This window comes from Podarcis filfolensis (assembly GCF_964270895.1).
Source record: "Podarcis filfolensis genome assembly, chromosome: 3".
Classification (NCBI taxonomy): Eukaryota; Metazoa; Chordata; class Lepidosauria; order Squamata; family Lacertidae; genus Podarcis; species Podarcis filfolensis.
This window is the reverse complement of record NC_139606.1, coordinates 91,015,991-91,033,578: the sequence shown is the minus strand read 5'-3', so window position 1 is coordinate 91,033,578 and position 17,588 is coordinate 91,015,991. Positions and strand designations below refer to the sequence as shown.

The window sequence follows — 17,588 nt, the reverse complement described above, 5'->3', positions numbered from 1 at the left end:
CTTAATGGAACTATTAAAGTGTAGTACAGTGGTACCTCGGGTTACAAACGCTTCAGGTTACAAACACTTTGGGTTACAAACTCTGCTAACCCTGGAAGTAGTACCTCGGGTTGAGAACTTTGCCCCAGGATGAGAATGGAAATCGTGCGCTGGCAGTGTGGCGGCAGCGGGAGGCCCCATTAGCGAAAGCGCGCCTCAGGTTAAGAACAGTTTCAGGTTAAGAACGGACCTCCGGAACAAATTAAGTTCGTAACCCGAGGTACCACTGCACATGCAAGACACATGGCAAGGAACATTGCAGGGGGAAAAGGGGGTGCCCCATGTTGGGAGTGTAACAGCAGAGATCATTCAGTTTGCATCCTAACGGTTAATTCTGTTGTTAGCAAGTCAGCTAACAAAGGAGTGGAGGTTAGGGCTGGGCGATATCAGCTTTTCAACACTGCGGTATATCGCCAGCCAAACATTGCGGTCTGGCGATATACCACGATGTTAAAAAAAACAAGCTGCATTGGCCTCAGCTTGCGAGGCGCCAGATGAAATTGCCGCAGCTCTCACCGTGGGAGCTGAGGCGGTTTCACCCCAGTGCCTAGGGGACTGGGACAAGGCAGTTTCTTTGTACAGCTCATCTGGGGGCAGGAGGACTCCCCAGCAGAGCCATCCCCAGTGCTCCCCCCGCTTGTGTGGGAGCCAGCGCCCGGCTGGGGGATCCTCAGCTGAGCAGTTTAAAGAGGCAGAGGGAGGAACAAGATTTATCGGTGTCTCACCGATGCAGCTTTTTCCTCCTTCTGTGCAGTATGAGGCCAGAGTGGGATGGTGGTTTCACTCAGTGATATATCTCTGGTGAAACCACCACCGCTCCTGAGTCTACTAGTTTGTTTATGATGTGCAGACAATGTTTGTTTTTGGCTTACTGACTGTGATCTGCTTGGAGCAAATCTTGCATATATGCTTGGATTCCAAACCGCTTTGGGCTAGAGGCAATGCAGAAAGGACAATCTCTGCTTTTATTCCATACGTCTGCACTGCTTTTGAATTCCCCCACAGAAGGTAGTTTAAGAGTGTTTAGTCAGTGAGAAGCAAACTAAGAAACAAAGAGAAGTCACTGAGAAACGCACCTTCAGCAACTTCTCCTGTTTAGACTGTTTTTCTTTCTCCTTTTTTGGTTTCTTTTTTGTGACTACGTTGGCATCCACCTCATCTCCTTTTCTCTTCCTGGAGGAGAAAGAAAACTCAGGTCAGTAGTTACTCAAAAGTTAGCCCATCAGTTCCATTTACTAGTTCTTGGGCAGGATCAGTTTATGATGCAGTGGCATTGCAATGGGGGGGCGGAACGCCCTGGGTTCCATGTCTGACAAGTCACCCTGCGGGGGCTCACAACAGCGCAAGCAGCCATTGCACTGCCGCGGCCGCATGTGGAGGATCCTCCGTTCACAGCTGCAGCCGCGAGCAGAGGATCCCAGCGCCAAACCGCTAAGTACAGCGCATGTGCCGTGTAGCACGCATGTGCTGTACGTAGCAACACTGCACATGCGCTGTATAGTGGTTTGCAGCTGGCGCCGCTCCAGCACCGTACGAGCGGTGCTGGGATCCTCTGCTAATGGCTGGAGCAATGACGGAGGGACAATGACGGAGGGTCTGTACGGCGACAAACTGCTATACAGCGCATGTGCGGCACATGCGCCCTACGTAGCGATGCCCGCCCCGGGTGTCACGACGTCTTCCTTCGCCCCTGTTATGATGGACTGTATATTTGGCATAAGCTTTCCCCTTCCTTTCTTTGCAGCTTTTACATATATCTGTGAGATCCGTTTCAAGTATCCCCATCATCAAAATGCAAATCATGAAACTGAAAAGTGCCCAGAAATGGTTTAACACTTTGAGATACATTGAGCTAAATGGAAAATTGGTTAAATGTTGTTAACTGAAAACACCACACAAGATCACAGAAACATAGAACTGTAGAGAATTTCCTTTTCTCTTTGTTCCTGTGCTGGGGGGCCCTCCCTTTCCTACTACGAGCTTAGAGATTGGTCAAGTGCTTGGGACTTCTGTCTCCAGTCCCAGATTTGCAGTCCTAGAACACCTTGCAACCAGCTTTCTGAACAAAGAAAGTCCATCTTACCTACCGCTTCCCTTAAAGCATTAACTATCCTTAGCTATCTTGATGCTCTACAGCAGGAATGGGGAAACTGCAGCATTCCAGATGCTGTTGGACTCCCTCTCCCTTCAGGCCCAGCCAAGGCAGTCAATTTGCAGGGATGATGGGAGTTATAGTCTAACCACATCTGGAGAGTCTTAATACCAATGGCACTAAGACTGCAGCCTCTTTCCCACTGCTGAAATCAAAGCATTTCCCTTGATCATTTTCACCACACTTGCCAAATGGGCAAAAGGTCTCCTCGCCCTACCTGGAGACAATGGGAATGAACAGGGGACCTTCTGCATGCAAAGCAGATGCCCTATGACTCGACCTTTGACCCCTTCCCCTAGGAATGAAAAGGAAGCGACTGAACTGTGCCACAATGCCTTGTTTGGTCTTTGGGTGCAAAGGTCTGCCTATTGAATGAGAAAGCTTCTTGAAAGTCTAGCCATTTTTGAAGACCTGGATATGTCTCTGCCGCATGTACAGAAACCAAGAATCTAAGTGACTTCAAACTAGCAACGCGATGACAAATGAAGCTGCTTTTAGCACTGACACCAAGCTATTTTCCACTGTGATTCTAGCACCATTCTGTGCTTCTGTAGTAACCTGGCAAGCAAATGCAAATATTTCATTATGGAAGCGATGCAGGAGCATTAATGAAAAGTTACCTCCTTTGAAAATGGAAGCAAAAGGGACTTCCGGGTTGGCGCCATCGCCGAATGGCGGACTCCCTCCGAGCTCCGGAGGGAGCCGGCTCGGCAGGGGCTGGGTTTTACCGCACCGGCGATGCGGGGACCCTTAGAAACCACGGCCACGGGGGCCGTGGACTTGGAGACTCGGCTAGCACCGCTAGCGCCCTCCCGACTCGTGAAGGAGCCTTTTTAAAGGCTACGGATCGGGTGCCGGGGAGAAGCGTGGTGCTTTGAGTCCTCTGCCATCCCTGCCGAGCGAAGCCGCATGCCATCCGGCGGAGAGCGCTGACTTCTTCCATTGAGAATTTGGACTTTTAACAACAACCCGTGAGTAAATTGGAAATCGGGTTTAAAAGAAGAAAAATTTTTGGGATTTGAGACGAGCGGGGGGGGATCTAAAAAGGAAGTCAGTCCCCCTCCCTATTGTAGACATTTTAAAACAAGGATTGGGAAGCCAAGGCCCAAAAAGAACGGTATCTTTGCTAAATTAAGAATTCCATGATGGGAAAGTACAAGAATTGTGCTGGAGGAAGAATTGAAGGAGAAGGAAAATGCACCCCCCTCCCTGGGAACCGGGGCGATTGAGGAGTGAGCCTGGTGAAAAGAGCCGGTGATTTTGACAGCTGTCAAAGTAGCTGTCAAAGTCGGAATATTAAAGAGGATTTTATTACAAGGACCTTGCTGGTCAAATTTGTTACAACTTGATATAATTTGTTAAGACTTGAATACAAAATGGCGAAAATACGGAGAACAATCGGATTTTTGGAAACAAAGTTACAACAACCCCCCTAGAGGAGTTTCGGGACATTACAAAGATGGGCGTAAGCCGGGAAAAATACAACACTCCGGAATTTCACAGAACTGGTTATCTCCTGGGAAAGCTGCAAAACGGAAACTGAATCTTGTCTACAGGGTGTTTAGACTAAAAGGAGACAACAGAATACCTTACTGAAGAAGGAAGGGACTGAACGCAAGTTTTTGTTCCTGAATAACAACAACCCATGTAGAGTTACTAAACTTCTGAATAAGAAAGTTTTAGCAGCGGAACAAGAGGAAGCTGGACTATAACCTTGAAAGAACAATGGGGGGAATTTTATAATTTGACATTTTTAAAGATTTAGGAATTAATTTTTAAAGAAAGTAATCCTAGAAATGGGAAATAATTCTGCAAGGAGTTGGGGGAAAAATGGGATTGATGGACTTAAGATTTCCAGGCTGGAAACATAGATTGGAGGATAAGGGAAATTAAACCGGGGAAGGGGAGGGAGAATTAGAATCCAAAGGCTTGCAACTATTTTCTGAATTGGTTTTCTTTTTTCTAATATATTTTTTATTTTTTTATACTTTTATTCTGTGTGCTTTTACTTTAATGGGAAAAAAGGGGGACATTGTGGAAAGAAAAGGGGGTGGGCTATGGGGAGAGATCTTTTGCTTTTTTTTTATCAAGGGTGTTGCATAAGGTTTGTATAAATTTAAATTTGAACAATGGGGTATATAAATTGTGCTTTAAATCAGAAATAGAACTTGTGGAAACAACAACATGAAAGGGGAATACAGTAGGGGTGGGGGAAGGGGGGAGTCCCAGAAAGTGGATGTTTGAAAATAAGGTTCTGAATGTATCTTCATAATTTCTTTTCTTCTCTTTCTGTATTTTGGAAACTTCAATAAATATTATTTAAAAAAAAAAAAAAAAAAAAAAAAAAAAAGAAAATGGAAGCAAAAGCCCCCCACCCCGGAACATTTGCATAGTCAAAGCCTCCATGATTAGGCTCAGTTGCCAGAGCAAATCGTTTATCCAGCTTCAGTTTCCTATGCTGCTCTGGGTGTGAGACAAAGCAGCAGCCTCAAAATAGACATGGGAAAAAAGCATGCAGATCTGATCCCTTGGTTGCAAGCAATAGCTGACGAGTGTAAACATGGCATAGAAGCGACTTTCCTAAGAGGGGCTGGGTGCTTTGTCTGGCTCACAATACCATCCAAGTGTTGAAGTAAGGCTTGTATATATATTTCATGAGCCGCAGAGGCCTGAACAGCCTCAGAAAGAAGTTGGGTATTTAGCATTTGCCCACACTTCCACTTATCCCGTGCCTAGAAAGCAGGGATGTGAGTGGTTTTCTGCTTGCCCCATGCTTTCTAGGCATGAGTCCGAGAGGTCTTCTGTTTGCCCCACAGCTTTCCCTGGAAAACCCAACCCAACACTATGCACTCAATCAGAGCAAATGAGAAAAAACCCCAGTTGACATTTTGCTCCGCCTCCGTGGCAAAGATTGCGCTTCCCCAGGGGAAACAGAGGGACGAAAGGAAATCGGGATTAGCCCCAACTGCTATGTTTCTCAAACTTGGATCCTCAGCAGGACAAAAACTCCCATCAACACTAGCCAGCAGTACCAGTGGTCAGGGATGATGGGATTTGAAGTCCAACAGTGCTGGGGACCCAAGTTTGAGAAACACTAGTCCCACACTTTGCGAGTCTGTCTTACGTTTGCAGGCACTCCCACTGTACCAAAGGAGACCCTGTTAAGGGCTTCACACAAGCAACCATTGCAGCTTAGTCAAGACACCTTACTCCCTGTGCCATTGGGGCAGAACAATGGGCAGCCTGTTATCTGTGTCTATGAAGTGCCACCTTGCCGATGAGCAGCCCAGCAGGACCAGGTAACTCCATGAACCAAGAAGGTCAAATGACAGGACTTCAGTCTGAGCAACTTGTCTCGCAAGGAAGGTTAAGACTAGCCAAGCCCCCTGCCTGAGCTGTCTCTTGGCAGCTCTCTGAAGACCCTCCGTCCGGGGAGTGGAAAACTGAAGAAAGACCTTTTAAAGTTTCTGGCATTACTATGCTTGACTCACAATTGTCTGAGCTACTGCTGCGTCAACAGAAACCCTGCCTTCTTTTGGCATCCTCAACATACCCTTCATTCTTGACTGCAGGCAGCTGCTTTTTCAGAGTCTCTTTATCTTCAGCATTCAGGAGCCCAAAGCCTAACAGCTGAGAGGCACTAAAAGAGGCAAGAAACCCCAGATCTGCTCTGCGGCTGACAAAACAGGCTGGGTGGTACCAGTTGTCTATCATCCCCAACTGGGGCTTTTCGGGATGCACCATTTTCTTTGAAATCCTGATTTGACCCTGCAGGAGAGAGTGGGAGAAGGAGGGCAGATTAAATAAATGAGTGAGACCATACAACTGTCTGTGTTACTGGCTTCGAACTATGGCTTGCTGTGAACAAGCAAGCATGCTGGAACCCCCTTCATTCCTCCCCCAGTCCTGATACTGCCACACTGGGGACTCAGCTATACAGCTGCAAATAAAATATTTTAAGGGTGCTGTAAAGTGCAATATACAAATGTGACACTAGATGGCGAGAGTGAGCTATGGCAAATTCAATGTATTTTCTTCTTCAAAACTTTTTTTAAAAATGCAGTTTCACAGCGTTTTTTATTTGTGTGTAGATTCCATCTAGTGCTAGTTTGTCTTGCTCAAAACAAACCATGAGCTGCAAAACTGGCCAGGATGTTCCTTCCCGGCACCAGCATGCTTGCACGTTCACAGTAAGCCATAGTTTGGCTTACCATTATGTGCAAAAAGGCCAGAGAATTTTTATAAACGAATTCACACTATAGTGGCTAAGTCAGCTCTTATACCAAACACGTGAGCTCCACAAGATTGTAAAAGGTTGCATGAGATATTGAAAGAAGGTTGAGGAAAAATATGCATATTAAAAGACAATAATGAAGCATATTGGAGAGAGAAATCTCATTAATTTCCCCCCTATTAATTAAATTAATCAGTGCCTCTAATTCGTACAGAAAGGTCCACAACTACAGATTATGCTCTGAAAGGAGACAATTTTTGCCAATTCCCCCTTTAGCCCCCAGCCACATTATTCTAGAGAATTTCTCAACCCTCCACAGTACAGGAAGATTGGAACCTGCTCTATTTAGAGTGGGATCATTAGTCCATCCAGCTCAGGCTGGCAGCAGCTCTTCATGGTTTCAGACTTGGGACATTCCCAGCTCTACTTGGAGACGCCGGGACTGAACTTGGGACCTTCTGCAAGCAAAGCAGATGCTCAGAGACCGAGCTACGGCCCTTCCCGAAAAGGATTTATACATTACGAGTGCTATAACTCATATTACAGAGACACAGAACTGCACACCTATTTTACCTTTTCTATCTTCTGATCACAGCCTTTGCAGGTACTTCTGTTGGACTTTGCATATTCTGCGGCAAAATCGTTTAAACTTTTATCACTTTTGCCACCTCCCTCTTGGTCACCTTTGCCTGGAAAACAAACAATATATATTTATATATAAACATTATATTTATTAGATAAATGTCCAGCATTTCCCTGCACGGACCTCTGGGTAGTGAACATGGGTTAAATCTAACCCTGAAGATACCATTCGGTATCTACACCTGAAAAAAGAAAGAGGCCTAACTGCAGCTAGTCAATCCCCATTTGCACGGGGATAAAGAAGATTCCAGGTGGTGACAGCAAAAACCATTTCCTCCAGTCCTCAAGCTGAAAACTTGCAAATGTCCATGGCAACTACATGGGAGGCTGATTCTTATTTACAGCCGGTTTCCTTGCATCCAAGACACCTTCCACGCATCTGGGGCAGCAACTAGCCCACAAGCCTGGGAACCCAAATCACTCAAAGCTGCTGGATATCTAGGCTCATACCGAAAGCAGCTATCTCTTTCGAAAGCCACTAAACATTTGCCTACCTGTTCCGGCGCCGCCACTTTCTATGGACTTCTTGATTTTCTCCTGATCTTCCCAACGCAGTTCTGAGAAGCCGACCACGTCGGTGTGGGACACCAGTCGAGCCCGCTTCCAGAAACAGGAGAAGTGGTGCCAGTGGGGTACTTTGCCATCAAACATGGGGGACTAAGAAGAAAAGAAGAAAAGAAGAAGAAAAGGAGAGGAAGAAACTCAAATATGAACATGGCTACTCCATTTGGTGTGTGTGTGTGTGTGTGTGTGTGTGGAGGAACTCAATGTAATTTTGGCCCAGCTTATAATATATTTTATAACCTCACCCCCTTCCAGAGCATCACCCCTCCACCCTTCATCATTTTACCAAAGCACTGCAGAGGCTGTTTAGTTACTATCCTGGCCACATTCAGGCCACAGCTACACCTTAAAGCAGTATTATGCCACTTTAAACAGCCATGGCTTGCCCCCAAAGAACCCTGGGAACTGTAGTCTGTTAAGGGTGCTAAAAGTTGTTAGGAGACCCCCATTCCACTCACAGAACTACATTTCCCAGAGTTCCCTAGGAAGAGGGACTGATTGTTAAACCACTCCAGGAATTCTTAATTTAAGCTCATTTTTAGCCTTATTGGAGCGAGTCCCCTTCTACGCTACTTAAGAGGCTATAGTAATTAGGTGGCATAAAAATGGTCAAAATAAATATTGAATTAAATTAAACATTCTCCACAATTCAATCTTACTTTTAGGTCTGGGAACAGGTAGATAAAAGGTGGCAGGAAGAGGTTAATGCATTTCAGGGTATTCAAAAAATGGCATAGGCTTGGGAGATGGGTGCAGACATGTTGAAGCTCTCAGGTATCAAGAACACAGATTAGAGCAGAGTAACTGGAGTCAGAAATATGCCGTGCATGACCAGAATTAAGTTCAAAACCAAAAGAAGAAGAAGCCGGAAGCCCTATGAAATACCCTGTCTGCTACTAACGCCCTTGAAATGCTTCACACAGGAATGTAATCTCATTTAGCTGATAAATGACTCCAGACAGCAGATGCTAGGGTTTTTTCATGAAGCGCCTGAAGTATTGTGAACGGCAGAGCAGAACGTAGCGCGACCTCCCATCATTATTACCAAGTAATCCTAAACGCTCTAAAAGCTGAAACGTGAGCAGCGGCCTCTTCAGAACGTTAAATGTCCTCAGGTAAAGGCTCACAAAGGAGGCAGCACCTCTCGTGCTTCAAGGCCCTACTCCAATGCAACAAGGTTGAGGTGAAACTGACACCCCACTCAATACCATTCTGATGCAAACTCACTCAGGGCCCCAGAAATTGTAATAGGTGGTTGGGGAGACCCACCTGTCAGTCACCAAACATCACAGGACAACCTCAAAGACGAGCAGTCAGTCCCAAACTGCTGAACGGTATTTTCTGAAAGCAGAACCTCCCAAGAGGCTCACAGCCCCCCCCCCCCAGTTTCCCAATGGGGAACTCCCTAGTGTAGCCGATCCCAGTGGGGTTCACTGTCAGAGAGACCCACTTGCAAAGGAACAAATCAGAGATACACACGAAGCTCCCAATTATAGTATGTTTGCTTCAGGTTGCGCGTTTTCAGGTTGTGTCCTGTGGCGACCCAGGAGTACTGGAAAGGGTTACTTCCGGGTTTCGCCACTCGTGCATGTGCAGACGCGCAAAATGATGTCATGAGCATGCGCAGAAGCGGCGAATCACGACCCGTGCACGTGCAGACACGGGTTGCGTTCTGCTCATGTTGCGAACGGGGCTCCGGAACGGATCCCGTTCACAACCAGAGGTACCACTGTATTCCTTTGTGACCACGTCCTTACTTACGAAGCCAGGTGTGCGCAGTTTGGGGAAATCACCTCATGGGTCCATAATTTATAATGCATGTGATTTTTATTGTACATTTTTCTAATTTGAATGTGTATCAGCGACATTTTGGAGCTCAGATATCTCTATAAGCTAATAGCCAAATGGCACCTTAAGGCTAGGTTGTGGTCGCCACAATGGGATGTCTGGGCACCTTTTTCCCGCAATGAAAATTACGATTATTATTATTATTAATTTCTATACCGCTTTATATTTCAAAGAAAAAAATCTCAAAGCAGTTTATAACACATTAAAACATCAAATAAAACAATACGGAAGAAAACCAACTAAGATGTACCGGGCTTCTCTAAGTTACTTTTCGCTTTCCCAATACTTATTTAACTACTTAATTTACATAGCTGCCCCACAGCAGAAGTACTCTAGGAAGCCAGTGTGGTGTGGTGGCGAAGAGTGTGGGACTAGAACCTGAGAAATCAGGATTCAAATCCCCACTCAGACATGAAACTCACTGGGTGACCCTGGGCCAGGCCCTTAACCTACTTCACAGGGTCATTAACTGAGGAGGGGGATAAACCAGGTACTCCTTGGAGGAAAAGGTGGGATATAAATGCAATAAATAAGCTCTTCTGCTTACTTGCTTAAGAAAACTGGAGGGGCCAGCCAGATGGAGATATCTGTTGCCAACCTCGCATCCAGAGATCTCCACATGGTTGCAATTGGACCCACACCAGTTGCAAAATGTGCCTGGCACCTGGGGAGTTTCAAACACTGTTTTGGAGTATCGGTTACACAGGAACATAGGAAGCTTCCTCAGAAGTCAGACCATTGATCTGACTAGAGCTCAACACTGTATGGCAGGGCACATTCCTAAACCTACCTGGAGATGCCTTCTAAATGCACTGAGCTATAGTTCTTCTTCTTCATATGAATAAATGAATAACATAGGATTATAAGAAGGTCTTATACCAAGGCAGACACTTGGTCCATTTAACTTGGTCCATTTACACTGACTGGCAGCAGTTCCTCAGGATTTCAGGATTCTTGGGAGATGCCAGGAATTGAAACTTAGACCTTCATTATTCAAAGCAGATGCTCTACCAATGAACAATGGCAAATTGAACACTAAGAGTTTTCCCCAACATTTGTCATATTCAGAGCAGACCACCTGAAATTAATAGACATGACTGACTTAGATCCATTAATTTCAACAGGTCTACTCTCTGAGTAAAAGTTTTACTACCTAGTTCTGTGTAATTCTCTTTTCTCCTGAAAAGGTGAAATTGGTTACCAATGCCTTCCTCACACCAGTGTTCCCAGGAAGCTACCAGTTCTGACTGTTTCATTTCCTACATGACAACTGCAACACAGAAAAAGGAGGAAATGCTGCTGTGCAAACAAATGAGGATGGCTGCTCAATGTTATCAGGAAATACCCTCCAACTCTTATAGTGGATGTTTTCCTGACCTAAGCTATTACTCACTAATGGCTAATGATCTTGGCAAAGAAAATGCTGTCCATCTCTCACAAAAGCAACAAAGCCCTTGCTGATAATACCAGAAGTCTCTTAAAAGGGAGGGGTGGGGAATGTGCAACCAAGTCATTTAATACAACGGTTGTAAAATACTGTATTTTTCGCTCTACAGGACGCACCCGAGCAAAGGACGCACCTAGTTTTTAGAGGAGGAAAACAAGTAAAAAATATTTTGAATCAAATCAGTGTCGGGGCTGAAGGGGGAAGCCTGGAGTTTCCCCATAAAGCCCCGGCATCCCCAAGCTAGAACAGCGAGATGCTGTGCAGCACTCCGTCTCTCTGTTCTGGGTTCGAGGACAGCCTTTCAAGCCTCCGCAGGGCAGCGGGGTGCCTTCACCCCGCTGCCCTGCGGAGGCTTTGTGCAGCTCACCCCGAAGCCTTTGGAGCGCAGCGCGAGGTCCTGCTGTGCTCCAAAGGCTTCGGGTTCCTTTCGCTGAAGCCAGGAGAGTCTTGCTCCCTCCGCGCTTTGGAGGCTTTGCATTGCTTTCGCTGAAGCCAAGGAGCCTGCATTCGCTCCATAGGACGCAAAAACATTTCCCCTTCATTTTTGGAGGGGAAAAAGTGCGTCCTATAGAGTGAAAAAATACGGTACGTCTAGAAATATTGTAAAATTAATGAGTGTTAGAAAAATGTTGGAATGAAGTTATATGGCTTTAGTAGAAATGTTATAAGGAATTAAGTACAAATAGATTATTGGAGTATTAAAGGGAAAATAAGGTTAAAATATGTTAAGATACTTATAATTATTACAAAAAATATGTTAAGGTAATTATATGACAGAAAATAGAGGAAGATGGAAAGGAATTGCTGAAACAATTAATAGAAGTGGAATACAAAAAGGGAGGTGTGAGGAGGTCGCTGAAACAAGTGAATGTAAGATATGATATGGAAACGGTATAATGTGTGTTTTAAATTGCTTTTGCTTTGTTTTGTTTAGTTTATTGTGTTAATGTTGTGTTGTGTATTGTTTATATATTGTATTGTATTGTTTTTCTTCTTTTTCTTCCCCTTTCTTTCCTTTTTTGTAATGTTTAAAAGCAATAAATATTATTTTTTTAAAAAATACGGTACTTCTAATTACAAGATACTGCAGTTATAGGGTTGCAAGACTGCAGCCTAGAAAGAACTGGGGGGGGGGAGGAATCCAAAATTATCTCATGAACTGAGATCCAACATATGTTCTCACTGGAGGAAGATGGAGGATGCAGGTTTTGCCAGTGCCCCTTCCTGCTGCTGCCCCAGGGTCACCTCCCACATTATTCTAGAGCATGGGTAGGCAAACTAAGGCCCGGGGGCCGAATCCGGCCCAATTGCCTTCTAAATCCGGCCCACGGACAGTCCAGGAACCAGCGTGTTTTTACATGAGTAGAATGCATCCTTTTATTTAAAATGCATTTCTGGGTTATTTGTGGGGCATAGGAATTCGTTGATATATATATATATAGACACACACACACAAAATATAGTCCAGCCCCCCACAAGGTCTGAGGGACAGTGGACCTGCTCATGGGAATTTTGGATTCAACCCTGTATCTTCAGCTACACTGATTTTTCTGCTGTGGAAACCCAGACCTGCCTTGCAACCTCTGCACAGGATTCTGGGTCATATTCTAGGCCTTAGAATCCAAGGCAAATCTATTCAGATCATGGTAATATAAAAGGTACAGCAGATGAAAAAGTATTCCTCTCCCTAACTTTTCCTCCTCCTCTTCTTCTTATTTTGAAGGAGCTGAAAGGGACCTTCTGCAAATCCTTTGAAAAAGCTCTCACTCAGCCTCAGTAATCTCTTAACAAGAAACAAAGCTGTGCACTTTGCACTATATTAGCTGCAAAAGGCCATCTTATTTAAACAACTGAATGTTTTTCCACTGGCTGCCTACTTGCTTCCCAGTACTGTACAACTGAAGTTGCTGCTTTTGATGTTTAATTCCTAATGGACTTGCACCTTGTGCCCCGCACAGAACACATACTTTGGTATAATTCACCCCACTCCTTAATATCACATACCAGTCCAGGAGTTCCTACTTCCTTCCTTTCCAGTCCCTGACTTAATGTTATGTTCAAACCATGTTTTATGACTTGTCTTGCTCCATGCAAACCACAATACGAAGCTATGTTTTCTTCTTGGCTTCTGATGGTTTGCAATGCTGTGTGAGTGCAGCCTCTTTGTCTATCGTCTTACTGGAGGTGCTGCTGCACAACTTTTCCATGGCAGCAAGTTCCAAACAAAAGCAAGGAACTTGATTTGTGAGAACAAAATCCATTTAATACAAAAGTCCTGCTGACTAGGGGATCAGTTACTCACAATAGGGATCCAAAGTATCTGTGATGGGGTTACACTTCCCCCTAAAGGGCCAAGTTCTTGGTTTGCGGTGATCCTTAAACCTGGTGTTGGACACGCAGGTGAGCTCCATGGTCGAGTGGGGATTCAACCATTGTCTCTCAGGTTCTAGTCAAACACTCTAACTACTGCACATCAGGCCATTTTTTTAAAGAAGGCAGTTTAAGAACCATACTCTGTTAACTAGCATGAGTTCTGTAACATTCCCCCAACCACTGATGTAGTCAATGTAAAAGGGAAAAATGTAAAATGAGCTAGGGATTTCTGGGAGACAGTGAGCAGTTGCTAAGCATCTTTTCCTCACTAGAGGAGGAGCAGAACCCATCAAAATAACATTGGGATTACAAAACTTAGAATAACTTGTTGGGCCCAAGCGCTTCTGCAGAGTAATTATTCGAGGAATTAATAAACAAGAATTATTTTTATATTTTGAATACTATAAAAGTCTTTCAGGATTACCCAGCATATGCTAATTGAATTTCTATCATTTTCCAGATGTTTATACAGTGCTTTGTATGTTGACAGAGGTCTTTGAACCGTTCAAGAGAAATGTTTTCCATGTCTGATTTATGAATAATTGTAGCCACTAAATTCATAGTGGAAGACAATCTTTGAAGATTGTCTTTCGAGTGGAGTAAGCACTCTGAAACCAAGAGACCTCTATTTGGATGCTTTTCCAGTTGGGAAAGGCTTGTGAGCAGACCTGTCTTTTGCTAGAGAAAGTTCACTTATTTGCTGTTTATCTATGCCTGCCTGTTCACTTGAATTATTTGGTTTACTAGGCATTATCTTAACAGACTTGTTTCCAAGACAGTTATTCCTGCATGACCTAAATCTTTTGTTACCCACAGCAGCATGTGAGAAATCTATTTTTAGCTACAACTTTGTCTTTTAACAGAAGTCTGAGTCATTGCCACTCAGGTATGCCTTCACACCTTTCTTACTGCATAATCTCAGCTGTCAAATTGGCTTGATCAGGATTTGAAACACGATTTAACATGATGATAACCCAGAGCCTCCTTGGGCCAAAAAGCCATGTCCTCTTAAAACTGCAAGCTCAGCCTATAATTCCAGAGCAGAGGGGAAGCTCCTGTCATGTACCCAGACTAGAAAGCTCATGTTTGCAATCAGACATTAAAACACAGATTCCCAATTTGGCTGTAACAGAAAACTGATTCAAGAAACCTCAGAAGTACTGAACTGCGGCATATCAGAGTAGGGAAAGGGAAACGGAAAGAGCGGGCACAAAGCTGGTGAATAATTCTCAGGCTTCATACACTGAAGCATGCTTAAGTAATTGTAATATTAGTGCTATACCATTACAATGTGATGTGTTCACACATTACATTCAGTGAGTATGCAACCTGTGAATACACCAGGTTTATCTGTGTACACAGTAGTTGCTGTACAAATCAACAAGTGTACATGTTCACAGAAATACTTGTGCATTGGTGGAGACAGTTTGTACTTGCATTCAATGCAGATTGTCTATGGGCTACTCATATTACGACTGTTTTTATCACCTTGTAATACTTACCAATGGTTGTGTTTTAAAGTCAGTGTAGCCTACCTTATTGCGTTATAATGTTAAGGTGCTGGGGCATATTTCTTGGAGAACTAACAACAAACTTAGTAAGTGATGCTGCAATTCTATAGACCAGTGGCTCCCAATTAGCTAAGTACTGCAGAGTACTACAGACCCCCTGTTTTTCAAAAGCCAAGCCATGGACTTTTGAAAATGTTGACAAATCTATGGTAGTTATTGTTACGTGAAGGGTGCTGCAGACCCCTGGGAGTAAGTCTCAGGAACTCAATTGCTCTTTCTGGTGAATAGGCATGCACAGGATTGAAATGCAAATTATTTAGAAGTAGTGTTGCCAATTCGCAGCACATAAATTCTACAAGTTTTCTCATCATATATATTTTACCACTGCTGTTACAACATTTCAGAAGTTAAAACTAAGCTGGTGTATTATCAATATATGCCTATTCATGATATTTTGTTATGTGTTATTGATTGATTTCTATGGAAGTAAACTGGCCATCAATAAGGGAGAAAGGGGTTGCTAGTATTAAACATTACACACAGAACCTCTGCCAAAATTCTAAACTTACTGCCCTGGGCTCCTTTGGAAGGAAGGTCATGACACAAATTTAATAAATACTTGCAAAACGAGAGAAATGGTACCCCCCACAGATATCTGATGAAAGCAACAACAAAGTATTGCCCAAGACAAGGCAAACTCTGCATAAAAAGCACAATTAAGTTTCCAGTTCTCATGCTTCTGGAGTACAGCTTGAAAACGTGTGACTGCATTATGTGACTGGGGGACTGGGACCTGATCTAATGTGTACCCTGAACCTAAACCAAATCCCACAGAGTTTAAAGGAAGTTACTTTCTCCCTATTAAACCCACAGTATTTGTATAGCACATTGCCCATTTACCTGGGAGTAACAAGGTGCTTACTTCTCTCAGAAGCATGCCCCAAAGCCTGCATTGCAAGTCAACTCTCCTGATCGCCGCCAACCCAAGCGAGATCTTCAAGAGTGGCAACCAAGTTCTGATTTTGCACTTGGCGATCGGCTAGCTACAAAATCTGACACCGGCCACTCTGGGGCAGCTTTCCTCGCCGTGACCAAACCAACCCCTTTAGCCATCCGGAGGTGGCCGAGGGAGGAGCACGCGGATGACCAAGCCATGGCGCAATCCTACGGCGCGTGTTACTTTATTTTTATACAGCTGCCTTCAGGTAAACGTGGCCCAGGGCGGTTCACCACGTTTTATCCAGGCGCCGCTCTACTCCCCTGAGTTGCTCGGAGCTTACTCTCGAGTAAGTGTGCTTAGGATTGCAGCCTAAACCTAGACCTGCACGCTGAGCTGCTCTGAGGCAGCGGGAGGAGGAGGAGAACGACGGGGAAAGCCCCTTCGCCCTGCAAAGAGCGAGGCCGTGCAAGTGGGCGGCTTCTCCTCCGAAACCCGCATGCGGCACATGGCCGGCTTGATCGGACCCCGGAAGGCTGCTGCTCCATCTGGCTGCTGCCAGAAACAAAGGGCGGCGGCGGCGGCGGCGGCGGCCCCAGAGCAACCCTGGAGGCGCACCTACAAAGGCACCTGCGCCTCTGCAAGCAACGTGGCGCGGCGGGGCTGCCCGGAGCCCGCGGCGGCTGGTCGGGCGAAGTACCTGCACCATGATGGCCAGGCGGAGCGAGTCCTTGGCGATGTTGTCGCCGCATTTCTTGCAAGAAGCCCGGCCGCTCTTGGCGTACTCGGCCCGGTACATCTTCTCTGCAGGCTCCGCCATAGCTGCACCAGCAAGCCCGACCGAAATCAGCTCGGGCTGAGGAGGAGGAGGCGGAGGAGAGGAGGAGGCAGCAGCAGCAGCAGCGGCGCCAAAAAACCAGCCGGATGGCTTCTTACACAGCCAGGCTCCCGCCCCTCGGAGCCGAGCGCAGAGCGATCGAGCCGCGCCCCGTCCAAGCCTTCTTCCTTTCGGCGATCGATTAGCCGCGCCGCGCCCAGGAGTCCTAGGTCTCGAGAGCGACCCCCACAAACTCTCCAGGGAGGATGACGAGGAATCGTCGCGCTCGGCTGGCGGAGCCGCGAGGGAAAGGGCCGGGGGTCACGTGGTCGGCGAGGGCGTTCTATGGAGTTGCCCTCGGCGTTTAAGGGCGTTCTCCCTTCTCCCTCGCTCTGCCTCCTCTGGGTGGCGGCACGTGCTTGCTCCTTTTTCGGTAGGCAATCCTTTGAGTAGCTGTGCCGTGACTGAAAAGCCCTTCCGGATGGAATGCTGCTAAAGTCAGGCTGTTGTCCTACGCGCGCATGTTCCTGGGAGTAAGAACCCATTGGGGTCTACTTCTGAGTAAATAGGGTTTCAGGTCACTTTCAGGTTGTGTAGAGCAGAGGGCAGGCAAGCTTTTTGGGATGTGCGTGTTTGTGTGGTATGATCCAGTGTTTTGCTGTTACCTAGAAATCTTCCACGGTCAGTCCGGGAAGTAACTTTGTTAAGAGCAACGTTTCTTCCCCTGCAGATTATTCTAGATTCCCCAAGCTTCCCCTGAAAATCAATTTCCTCAGGACATTCACATGTTATAATGGTTTACCGCAAAAATATCCTCGTGCATGAGTGAATGGTATTTCTGCTTAGCTAGGAGTTAGCATTATTTTTGTTATGTTTAATTGAATTTTTTTTTACAAAACATCTCTTTTTTATATTTTTTATTTTCACAATAAACATTACATTAAAAAAGAACTAAAAAGACATAAAATAAAACGATTAAAACAGCTATGTACACTCTTAATATTAAATCCATATTTTGGGATTT

At 45.3% G+C, this 17,588-nt stretch overlaps 1 protein-coding gene across 1 annotated transcript in view; it reads right to left on the bottom strand.

The window, feature by feature from the left end:
• The window catches only part of PARP1 (poly(ADP-ribose) polymerase 1), a 38,381-nt gene extending 21,482 nt beyond the window's left edge, over positions 1-16,899 (bottom strand). Inside the window, exons 1-5 of the mRNA XM_083604472.1 lie at positions 16,448-16,899; positions 7,562-7,724; positions 6,999-7,114; positions 5,745-5,959; positions 1,116-1,212 (exon numbers count right to left, since the gene is read on the bottom strand). Of these exons, the coding sequence (XP_083460598.1) occupies positions 1,116-1,212; positions 5,745-5,959; positions 6,999-7,114; positions 7,562-7,724; positions 16,448-16,567 (711 nt within the window). The 5' untranslated portion in view covers positions 16,568-16,899. The remainder of the gene's footprint in view (positions 1-1,115; positions 1,213-5,744; positions 5,960-6,998; positions 7,115-7,561; positions 7,725-16,447) is intronic.
• Positions 16,900-17,588: the final 689 nt, after the last annotated feature.